Source organism: Prionailurus bengalensis, chromosome A2, assembly GCF_016509475.1.
Source record: "Prionailurus bengalensis isolate Pbe53 chromosome A2, Fcat_Pben_1.1_paternal_pri, whole genome shotgun sequence".
In the NCBI taxonomy this organism is placed as follows: domain Eukaryota; kingdom Metazoa; phylum Chordata; class Mammalia; order Carnivora; family Felidae; genus Prionailurus; species Prionailurus bengalensis.
This window is the reverse complement of record NC_057348.1, coordinates 110892684-110904847: the sequence shown is the minus strand read 5'-3', so window position 1 is coordinate 110904847 and position 12164 is coordinate 110892684. Positions and strand designations below refer to the sequence as shown.

The 12164-nt window shown below is 37.0% G+C and overlaps 1 protein-coding gene across 1 annotated transcript in view; it reads right to left on the bottom strand.

The window, feature by feature from the left end:
* Positions 1–12164, bottom strand: part of HDAC9 (histone deacetylase 9) — a 939997-nt gene that overhangs the window by 231265 nt on the left and 696568 nt on the right. Inside the window, exon 19 of the mRNA XM_043589049.1 lies at positions 5972–6079. Within this exon, the coding sequence (XP_043444984.1) occupies positions 5972–6079 (108 nt within the window). The remainder of the gene's footprint in view (positions 1–5971; positions 6080–12164) is intronic.

Below are 12164 nucleotides of genomic sequence, written 5' to 3'. Positions count from 1 at the left end.
ACTGGTGTTCTTTATTTATTCATGTTGATTCATCTGTTTCCTTGCATGTCTCATAATTTTATGTTGAAAACTGGACATTTTAAACAATGTAATGTGGCAATTCTGGAAATCAAATTTTCATCCCTCCCCAGGGCTTGTCACTGTTTTTTTTTAGACTTATTTTCTTTATTGAATTAAAACTATAGTGTGTATAAAATAACAATGTATACACAGATTATATGTCGCTGTTGTTTTGCTTATTGCCTTTTCTGAGTTAATTCTATAAAATCTATATTCTATGTTGAGTGTGGTACTTTAGTTTCTGCTTGGTTAATTTAGTGGTCAATAAATGATTGGACAAAAATTTCCTTAAATGCTTGCAAATCAATGGTCTCCAGCCTTTTTCAAGGGGCTGGATGTGTGTGTGTGTATATGTGTGTGTTTGGGTGTTGAACACATTTTCAATATTCAACCAGGCAGTTGATAATTTCACCTTGGCCTTCACTTCCTCTTTAAGCAGAGCCTGAAAAGTCAGCCTGAAAAATGAGAGCTTAGGGCCTTGTCAGATCTTTCCTGCGTATGAACATAGTCCTATCATGCATGTGGCTTTCTTGACTCATGGTATTTGATGGGGCTTTTCATAGCCCTTAGCACATCTCCTTCCCCAGTTTTTCCTTTGAAGCCTTTGGTTACTCTATCATATTCTCCACTATTATCTACTGCTTCAGGTAGCCATGAAGTTATTAACCAATTGCCTTAATTTTTCAACAACTGTTTCTAGGGAAAAGGCTTCTCATGTCAGTTGAACTTCAAGTCTAATCAGATAAAGACGGTCTTGCAAGTAGAGTCTGGTACTGAAGCACCAAACAGGCCCAATAATGACAATTCTCAGGGAATGAGGCTTTGAAGAAGCTCCCATTCTGCACCCTCTGGAGACTGCCAAGTTACTGGTTTTCACTGAAAAATGCAGGCTGTTATTTGTTAAGGCTACTGTGGAGCTAGAAAGAGTAAGATGAGAATAGGGTGAATTAAACCACCACAAAGTTCACTGTTCTTACCAAGATTCAGCTGGTTTTGTTTTGAATACATGCTTCCTGAGTTGTTGCAAACTTTTGGTTGCTTTCCAGAGTTCTTAAAAAATTTATCCTGACAAATTCTGCCAGTTCTATCATTGATTTTATGGAGAAAAGAGTTTTCAGAGGTTTAAACTGCCAATTTTTGCTGATGTCACTGTGGCAAATAACTTTGGAATTCGACTTTGCATTTCTTACTGAAATTAACTATGTTTCTAGCGTAGGAGCTTGCCATTTTACTCTTTGTAATGCCATAGTGAAATAGCAGGCATGTTAAAGATATTCATAGCAGCATTACTCAAATGAGCAAAAACCTGGAAATTAAAAAGTCCAACAGAATAAACAAATTATGATGTACAAAGGAATACTTCTTTACAATGAAAATGAATGAATCACAGCTAAATAAATTCATATGGAGAAATCCTTATGATTTTTTTAATTTTTTTTTTCAACGTTTATTTATTTTTGGGACACAGAGAGACAGAGCATGAATGGGGGAGGGGCAGAGAGAGAGGGAGACACAGAATCGGAAACAGGCTCCAGGCTCTGAGCCATCAGCCCAGAGCCCGACGCGGGGCTCAAACTCACGGACCGCGAGATCGTGACCTGGCTGAAGTCGGAGGCTTAACCGACTGTGCCACCCAGGCGCCCCTGAAATCCTTATGATTTTAAGTGGAGGGAAAGAAATCTGAGGAATACATTTAATTATAATTATTGTAATTATAATTAATTATAATTAATACATTTAATTACTGAGAGAACTTTAACAGTGTGACTAAAGTATTTTTTTTAAGTTGAACAGTTCATAGGTATATAGTTTACCATTATGGTTTGTAAGTTATTAATGTAATTTGTCTTTTTGTAGGTTTTAAATATTTTATAATAATAAAACGAGTATATAGACTATTTGAAAAAGATGTCTTTAACCTATTTTTTCTTTCTGTATTTGTGTTATTTCCATAAGAAATTCCTTATAGGGTACTTGAAAAAGAACAGAGAGTCAGGAGATTTACGGGTTTGCCATTTACTAAACTGTGTACAGGATCCAAAAACTTACTTGATGTCTCTGAGCTGGTATCCTATTGGTGATACTTCCATCAAAGGTCATTATGAGAATTATGACAAATTACATGTAAACTGCCCAGCCTGGAGCAGGTACTCAACAAATAGCAGGTCTTATTAGCAACAAGGCATCACAATATCCATTTAAACATTAAAGAAATCCATTCACCATTCAGACTACCAGGGGGTTTCTTTGACAAAAATTTCCAAATAACTAAAGCAATTTTCATTAATTTAATTTAATTTATTTTAAGGAGAGAGAGTGTGCAAGCTAGGAGAGGGATGAAGGGAGAGAGAGAATCTTAAGCAGGCTCCATGCTCAGTATGGACACAACATGGGGCTCCAACCCACGACCCTGGATCATGACCTGAGCCTCAATCAAGAGTCAGATGCTTAACCAACTAAGCCACCCAGAAGCCCCAACAATTTTTACTTTTTATGATGATATTATAGCATTGCCAAAATAGCATCAAAATTCATCCTCATAGTAAAGCTTGATATGTGTTCAATCATTTTTTTCCAGCTTTACTGAGGTATAATTGACAAAATTTTTATGTACTTAAGGTATGCATCATGATATTTTACACCATTCTTTGAACCAAGTAATGAACTATTTATAACTTGAAAAAATACTCTTTTTTAAAAAGATACATCTATTTCTAGACATAATTTCTTAAATGTGCTATAGAACAATAAAACCATTTTCAGGTAAGTATTCTTCCAATTACAGTTCCCAATACACCTAACATTTCAGCATTTTCAGAATATTTGTGTTCCTTTGTACTACAATCTGAGAAAGGGCCAACTTGGGCATCTCTAGATTCCAGAAATTTCCATTTGTGTGCGTGTTTTACACATATAGATATGCATGTATATCTTGTTAAAAACCTGGAAAACTTGAAAGTCCCCATAATTTCCACTGAACTCCACCGAGCATGCCCATTCTTTGTAAATACACCAATTTACTGCTATAGTTTGCCACACATGGTCTGTTCAAGCATCAAAATGAAACCCACTTTCTGTGCCTTTTTCATTCCCTTAATTCTTTCAGCCCATCAGTACCCTCAGGTGAATAATGGACAGAACCTGTCAACAGTAAGGGGTATCACAATAAGTTCAGCATCAAGCAAATAGTCCAGGTAATCAAATCTGTCCTCAGCATTTTCCTTTCTCATACATACTTCTTATCTCCTGGGTCCCCATTCTCTATGAGTTTAGTAACCTAACCTCCAGCTGTCTCCCACCTCTCAGTTCAGTACTCCATCCAGGCCCACCCTATTTGAAATAAAGCTCTTAATTATTCTCTGTTTTCCAAGCAAAATTAGTGCAGTCTCACAAAATAGAGCATTATAATGTGCCAGTTTTGTTTCAGTGAGTTATTGATTTACTAGTAGAACATATGAGAACTGAATGCAGATGCTGAAAACCAAAAAATTAACACTGAAGTTTTCTTATCAGAGGCTAACTTACCAGTGTCCTCAAATAAGCTTCTCTGTTCTCTTCATAGGTTTGAATGAAGTGACTCCACAGCCAGGAGTGTGAACTGCACTGGCCAGCCCTGTCATACTGGAGGCTGAGACAGGTGGACACTGAGTGACATTTCTGCTTAGCTAGAGGTCCTCAAACATGGCTCTCTACCTCAGTTCTTCACTGTGGCTACAAATCATTTGTAACTGCTACCTTTCCCACATTGCATTCCCACAGGCCTCCTAAAATTATTAGCAATCAGGAGGTTCAGTCTCTTGACCTGTCAGCAGTAGTGCCTTTGTTATAGTCCTGTCTTGGACTTTTACTTTGGGCTTAACAATCAGAAAGATAAATGAGCTGCAATATCTCAAATATTCATCAAAATAAGTTGAAATCAATTTTAGAATATCTATTATTTGATGTGCCATAGTATGTATATTTGAGAATCAAATCTAATTGTCATTTGCAAACAGCACCACGTACAACATTCAACATTATAAATTCCACCCTGATGATTTTGCAGAACAAGAAACTGAAGCCCAAAGAATTTAAATGATTTGCCACCAATAACAGAGGATTTAAGTGGCAGACCTTGGACCAAGATTTCTTGATTTTTAGGCTGGCTCTTATTCTCTCATCTTTTCTCCTCTATTTTTTTAACCATACCTGCTAATTTCTCAACCAAGGGGGAAGAAAGCATTTGTACAAATCTTTGTTCTTAATATAAATAGTCAGTGTTGGTACAGCTGGTGGTCACCATGTCCATGCTATATGTTATTGACACTTTGTTTGTAATTGGCTATTTTAAATGACTACCTCCTAAAAAAGAGAAATAGGTTTCTGTTAAACACTCTTCACACGTACATTTGGCAATTCTGTACTTCCTAAGGCTACTAACAATGATGATTTTGAGTGTAATATGCAGGCATTATGCTTGAAAATTATTGATTAAACTCCCACAGAATCAAAACAATTAGAAATTGTGCATGCTAACATAATCATTTTCTTTGTTGTTAAATGGGTCTGCGACAGCACTGTCTTCTAAAAATTATAGTACTATGCCTTAGCTGTTGTATGTTTTTTGAATTCCTTTGAAAATAAGACCTTCAAATATTATTTTTTTTAAATGTCAATTTAGTCCAATGCTACACGTGACATACTCAAACAGGAAGAATTATTGTTAAAGTGCTACTGGGAGACAGCCAAAACATCTCTGTAAGGCTGATTCCTTTCCTCTTTGCAATAGCTCATTACCAGAGGTAAATAATGAGTAGTATGCACCACATTACTGGCCCCATAAATCCCCTAAGACGAGCAATCAATGTTCTGATGCTAATCATGTCAACTACACATAAAGCTTCTTAAGACTTCTTAAAGAGTTACAGCAAAGACTTCTGGGAAGATAATATATGGTAAAGTGTACCTTCCTATCCTCCTTTTTTTAACACAAGTGGAACAGTCAGGTGTAATTGAATAAAGATTCATTAGATAAAAAGAAAAATAATCCTAATTAGATTTTAGATAAACAAAATTTGTGGTGCCTATATTGTTCACATCATATTTCCCCTAATCCCTATAATTGCTAAAAATACCAAATCAAATACCACTCAGATTTCCTTACAAAGTGTGTGAACTAGTGCATTAAAAAGCCAGGTTAGCACCAACAAAGTTTATAGGGGCAACTGCATTCAAGACGCACATGGCATACCTTTAAATAGCACTGTTAAAATACCAAATAAAATGTCAAAATCTGTCAGGTCTCTGGCTTTTATAAATTGTTTAGACTGGGAAACACTGGGGTTTGGACATTGTTCTTTTCATGTGATGTAGAAAAGAAGAGACTGTAAAAAGAAAAGAACAATAAAGCGTAGATCATTTTTGAAGTTCTTTCATGGAAAAACATACTCTGGATCATTACCCTTTTAATCAACAATTTCCTTCTTCCTCCCAATCCTTCCCGTCTGGTATTTACCTTTCTCCCCCTTCCCTCCCCTCTCTCTGGGTGGTATTCTGAGCTTATACAGAGTATTCAGTAATCATATTTTAAAAATTGCTTCAAAAGAGAATCCCAGGAGGGCATGACAGACATGCATATACTGGGTATTTTTAACCTGGACCATAGCTTTACTCACCATGTCTATGCTCTTAAAAACACACCAGAGTGCCCTGACCGCAGTTTCCCCAAGGAGAGGAAGGCCTTCTGAGCAGGACCAGCTACTACCTACCTACAGACTAGTTATTATCACACCTTAGTGGCCATCTTTCTGCCCTCTTCCCTCCGCCCCTTTTCTTTTATTACCACACCACACTCCCACAATTCCCAAACAACAACATCAGTGTTTCAGCTTCTTCTCTGGATTTCCCACACTTAATGCAACCCAGACCTCACCTTCAGCTCTCCTGAGGCCACTTTGGAAGCCAGCTCGATGACACAGCCAACAGCCATGCGTGCAGCACCGGACGAGTGCAGCTCATTCCAAATGGTGTCACTGTCCACCTGAGCAAACAGTCAGCACAGCCCGAAGAAACGAGAGAGGGAAAATGAGAAGGACAAGGAATAGATGAAAAAGGGAGGGAGGGGGAGGGAAGAAGAGGAGAAGGGAAGAGAGAGAGAAAGCAAATTTGTGAGGAAGGGCTGGCAGGCTAACAACCTATGTACAATAACATTAGTCTTCCACCCTGGCCAGCTGAAAAGACCTTCTGGACACGGCTTTGCTTATACTTTTTCTCTATACTGACTTCTCCAATGGAAACACATTCCTGCCATGCCTCACTGCCATTCCCTGTTTAGATTTCTCATTACAAACAGCATTACATAGGCCGGATCTGGCGTAGTTACAGGCCTGCTAGAAACCAGGCCCCAGTAGTAGATAGAGTAAAAGCTAAGAGCACTTAGCTATACATAAAAATCGGATTTGCAAGTGCTAGTGGGGGAAAATTCAAATACCTTTCTGGCTGCAGGTTTACAGGGAGCCAAAGACAATTATTAGGCAGGTAGCAGTAGCAGTCAGTGAGTAGGAAGTAGCAACCACAGTTCAGGTTCTCCAACTAAATGGAAGGAGTGTGTGGTCCTCACACTTAAAACATTCACAATATTCAACTGCAAGGAACAATTTGGTTTTCAAAGGAGAAGCTTAAAATTTCTAACATTTATTACAGTTTGGCAGCTGGTCTTCATGAAGATTGGTATTATTAAAATTGGGGAGGCCATTAAGATACATGGTTGCTTCTATAAGAGAACATTCTTATGAAAACAAAGTATGAACTGATATTTTTGATTTACCTTTATCAAATACTGTTTACTCTTTTTCATGCATCCAATAAGATAACATATAACAAGGACAAGAAAAGTACAACAGTGGTTTATAAAGATATATATATGTTACATATATTTATGTGTAAAATATTTCTTAATATATGTAAAAAAAAAAAAAAACGAATGGTAGAGGTCTTTAAAGTTACAACACATAAATTACTTCAAGCACCAGGAAATGTAATAAAAAATTTGTGACTGTGCAAGTAGAAAGACTTTTTGAATTGGTCAAAGAAGGGAAATCCCACACAAAATAAAGATATTTTTTAAAGAATTAAAGAGACCTAATGACGTGGAACAAATACAATAAATAACAATTACACATATTCACAATGCATTAAGCAGTTTCCTAAGCATTTTAACATGCCTTTTCTCATGAGATCCTTACCAACTTAAATTGTCAAGATCAATGAATAAATAAATAATAAGTGAGAACCATAAATAAATAGAAAAATTAGGATCTTTTCAACAAGAGCAGAGTGGTGGTGAAGAGAGGTTTCTGAATCAAACTGTCACAGTGAGGTTATGGCTACCGCTAAAACCTGAATGACAGTGGGCAACTAATTAACATCTCTGCGTTTTGGTTCCCTTACCTGTGACACACCAACTTTTTAAAGTAACATCCACATATGATTTTGGTGAGGATTAAATGAGTAAGTGATAAGCAAATGTTAGGTACTACTATTTAGGCTACTATTAAACCCATTTAAAATGCCTTACACATAGTACCAGCCTAGTAAGTGTTTATTGAATGAGCACACCGGGGCTTAGAGAAGCTGCTCAGCTGACCCAAAACCTTCACACAGACCCCTGACTCTGACATCACCTGTCTTTCTACTACACTCCTGAAATAACTCTTGCTTTCTAAGAACATCAAGCCTTTGTCATAGTCAACACCATCATGGTAAACACTACCAGCTAAAAAGTTAAAGAATCATCAAATGGACATGGGAACCAAATCATTTGCCCTCCAAACCAAAAGCTTTATTTTTACTGAACAATGTAAGCACTTATCTGAGCTTCATATAAACATATCCTTGAGGAAGATAGTTGTTCAAGTTTAAAATGAAAACCAACATTTACATTGTGCTGCATCATTTTTAGTCAGTATTACAGAGCTACAGGTGCCATAGAAAGTCCTCATTAATCAGAGTTAAAGTTGGGGCACCTGGGTGGCTTAGCCAGTTAAACATCCACTCTGAATTTTGGCTCAGGTCATGATCTAACACTTTGAGCCCTGTGTTGGGCTCTGTGCTGATATTGTGGAGCCTGACTGGGATTCCCTCTCTGTCCCTCCCCTGCGTGCATGCTCTCTCTCTCCCTCTCTTCCTCCCTCTCCCTCTCCCTCTCTCTCCCCCAAAATAAATAAATATTTAAAAGCCAAATTTAAAATTATTGTAAAAGCAAGCAAACATAAAACATATCAATCAATCCCAAAGACGTGGGGCGCCTGGGTAGCTCAGTTGGTTAAGCAACCGACTTCGGCTCAAGTCATGATCCCACAGTTTGTGAGTTTGAGCCCCGTGTCGGGCTCTGGGCTGACAGCTCAGAGCCTGGAGCCTACTTAGGATTCTGGCTCTCCCCCTCTCTCTGCCCCTCCCCTGCTCATGCTCTGTGTCTCTGTTTCTCAATAATAAATAAATGTTAAAAAAAAATTAAAAATAAATAAATAAATCCCAAAGACTTAATGAGTAACTCAAAACCACACATAATTCTACATATAATTCCACATATAATTCCTTTTTACTTGACTTTGGAATATACTCAGAAGATTTTGGAATTCTTGTAGAGACAAAATTCTGTGTCTATGCCATCAAAATTTGTGTATAAACTTCTACTAATCAAGATACTTACTTTTTTTAAATTTGGCTAACATTTGTTAGGTACCCACTATGTAATAGATGCTAAGAGTTATATAGTATGGGGGTTACTTTTGTCAAAAAGGTATGATCATTGGTTGAAAGAATGCTAGACACATAGATGCTTAATGGATACTTGAGATTTTGACTACATCCAAAGTTCAGGCTTATCCTTAAACAGGTTCACTAGGGATCTATGAAATTTAACAGCCATTTATTTACTTACATTTAAACGTGAAAAATATGTATTTAAAGAACTATTTCAACCTGTTTTACGTATATTTACTTTATAACTAACTTAATAATGGTCAAGTTTTTTGGATATAATCTTTCCATAAATGGTAACTGTATTTAATTCTGAATTTATTAACAGATGTTGTCTTAGCTCACCTGCCATAACAAAATATCATACACTGAGAGTCTTAAATAACAAGATTTTATTTCTCCCAGTTCAGGAGGCTAGGAAGTCCAAGAAGGTATCAGCCAATTTGGTTTCTAGTTAAAATTCTGTTTCAGGTTTCATCCTGGCTTGCAGATGGCTGCCTTTTCACTATGTCCTCACATGGCCTTTCCTCAGTAAGTGCATGTAGAGAGAGACCCCTCTCTCTTCCTCTTCTTATAAAGCTACCATTCTATTAAAGATCCCATCCATATGACCACCTTTAACCTTAATTACCCTCAAAAAACCCTATTAAATTAAATCACATCAGGAGTTAGGGCTTCAAAATATGAATCGGGGGAAGGATACAATTCATTATGTAGCAAGGTTATATCCCAAAAACTTGTTTATAAGTCAATTTATAATCATATTTTCCTAAGACATTGTGTTCCAAGTAGTTTTTCAGGACCATTAGCTATTTAGCTACTAAAAGCTACACACATATATTTGCCATGTTATAGTTTAACAAGAGCTCCAATGGTAAGAAATCTTGCACAACTTATGAACTCTCCTGACTATGTCACTAGAAGAGACGTCCAAATCTACTTCCTGCCATTCTCAATGGAAAAAAGTATTTCTTATCCTGATATATCCATTTTACTGGTTGGAGAAACTGCCAAAAACATTTCCCTACATGAGTGATACCATCAAGAAGGACATCTTCATATAAAAGCTCTGATTTTAACTAATGCAAAGCTTTGACAGCAGAAAAAAACTCTAGGTAAGAGAGGACGGTTGACTCCACCAATCGTTAATGGCTCCTGGCATGGAATGGGATCCTGAGTGGTTGGGGGATAAAAAAGGAAAAAGAGCAAGAAGGATTAGACTTTGGTGGATATCTATAACTGGGATTAAGGAGCTGAGATGATAATACAATGATGATAAAGGTAGAGACCAGAAGAGCTTAGAACTGTAAGACAGGTGCTCTAGCATTTGAAAGTTGAAGGTAGAGAGAGTAGGACAGTGGCACAGAGTTGGATCTGGGTATGGAAAATAATTGTAAACAATGTAAATTATTTAGATTAGTCCAGGAAAGGGGAAAGAAATGGTAGTGGAGCAGAAGGCAATCCTGTTGACTACACTAGCTGGTTCCTAAGATCTTGCTAAAGTTGTTGAGATATGCAAAGCAAATTCTTAAAACCAAAACTACTATAATCTGAAAAAAAAATTAATTTGCTTATATCTTTTTTGTTCTTTCCGTACACCACATTCACTTCTCCTAAGTCTGTTCACCAACTTATTCTTCAGCATGATGTGTGTGTGTGTGTGTGTGTGTATACATATCCATGCACACATGTACATGTACATTAGGAGGCAGTGAAATGTGAACTGAAAGGAAGATTAGCATTGATATAAAATAAATGTAAAGAAATTGACATTCAAAATAGGATTTTTCATCAGTACACAAAAAAATCCAGATTTTGTAGTAAAAGAGGATTTTTTCCAAATTCTTTTATATATTAAGAACTAAGCCTGATGGTCTCAGGTTATAGTCCTACGTTAGTGACAGTATAAAGACAATGCTACCATTGCATCTCTGATACTCAGAGGAGAGAGTTTTTCTACTTATGACAATGAGACCTAAAGCTTACAGACCTAGGCTATAGGTAGGATATAATAAGAGGAAGAAAAACCAAAAGTTGTTCCTTCGGGTTCTGAGACAGTGGAAAAAGGCAACAAAAGGTGCAACAGAAGCACCCCACTAGGGAATCCTAACATACTCCATCTTGCAGTGAAATCAGGAGAAACTGAGCTGCTTCAAAGGCTGGAGATTCAGGAACAATAAGGTGGACTAGGGAAATTGCCATGGAAGCTTGCATATTCAGAGGACAGCATGAGTGTCCAAGGACGTCATCAAATTTCCATCCCTCCTTCAGATACCCAAATGCCATCTTGGGAGAGGAAGCTGAGAGACTGAACAATTACCTAAAAATACTGCATCCAATAGTAAGTTGATCTTGAAGAAAAAGAATTGTAAAATTGAAAGGAATCTCTTCAAACTTGAAGAGTTGCATATATTGTTAACTGTGGAGAAGATCAGTGTCATTAGAAGAAAAAGAAAGCATATCTACAACATATGAATGAGCATGGCTGATTCTAATTTTGTATCCCATTTTTAAGGTCAGGAATTTAATCTGCTGAATGACAGGGAAAAAGGTCTAACCAAGATCCTGGAAGAAGTCCCCAGTGATATGCTATATATATGACTAGGGGACTATAAATGTATTTTAGAATTAATGTGGCAATATGCAACTTACTGCCCCCCCCCCAGAAATAATCTGGAATTTTTAGCAAGCTTTTGATTACAAAGTATTCTGAAAAACAGACTGTTTTCAACTTTCAAATATTTCTGTATAAATGTACAAAACATGAAGGCAGCTTTAGTAGTCTGCTGCATAACTGTCCACAGAGGCTTTGTTTTACTGCCAGAATTAAAATCTATCAATTTGAAAATAGTCCCCTCAAAATTCAACTCACTTTTAAACATGTAGGAAGGTCTGGACCTTACATGTGTCCAAAACTGTAGTTCAGAAATGTCAGATGAGGCTGTCCCACAAAAAGTCTTTCTGTATTAGGAACCAAGCACATGTGGTGAGATGCTGGTGGAAATACAAATAGGGTAGAGAATTATACAAGCTTGGTTCACAAAAAAAGATTTAGTCATCAGAGAAGGAGGCACAATTCTGAAGACAGTACAGGGCATGACATTGGGATCCTCCTAGCCCATATTTCCAGAGCCTCATGTCTATTTATTAGGGTAGGAAGGGTAAAGAAATGGAGAAAACTATAAGTAAAAACTGAAATAGGCAATGCATTTTATATTCTGTTAAAAAATGAGATTGAAGTAAAATACTTTGGTACCAAATTGAACATTTATGTTAAAAGAGGGAGAGAGTCACATTCTCTACTTCATTATGGACCTCAGAGAATCCAGGGCAACTGGCAAATGTGACAACCCCAGAATAATCAG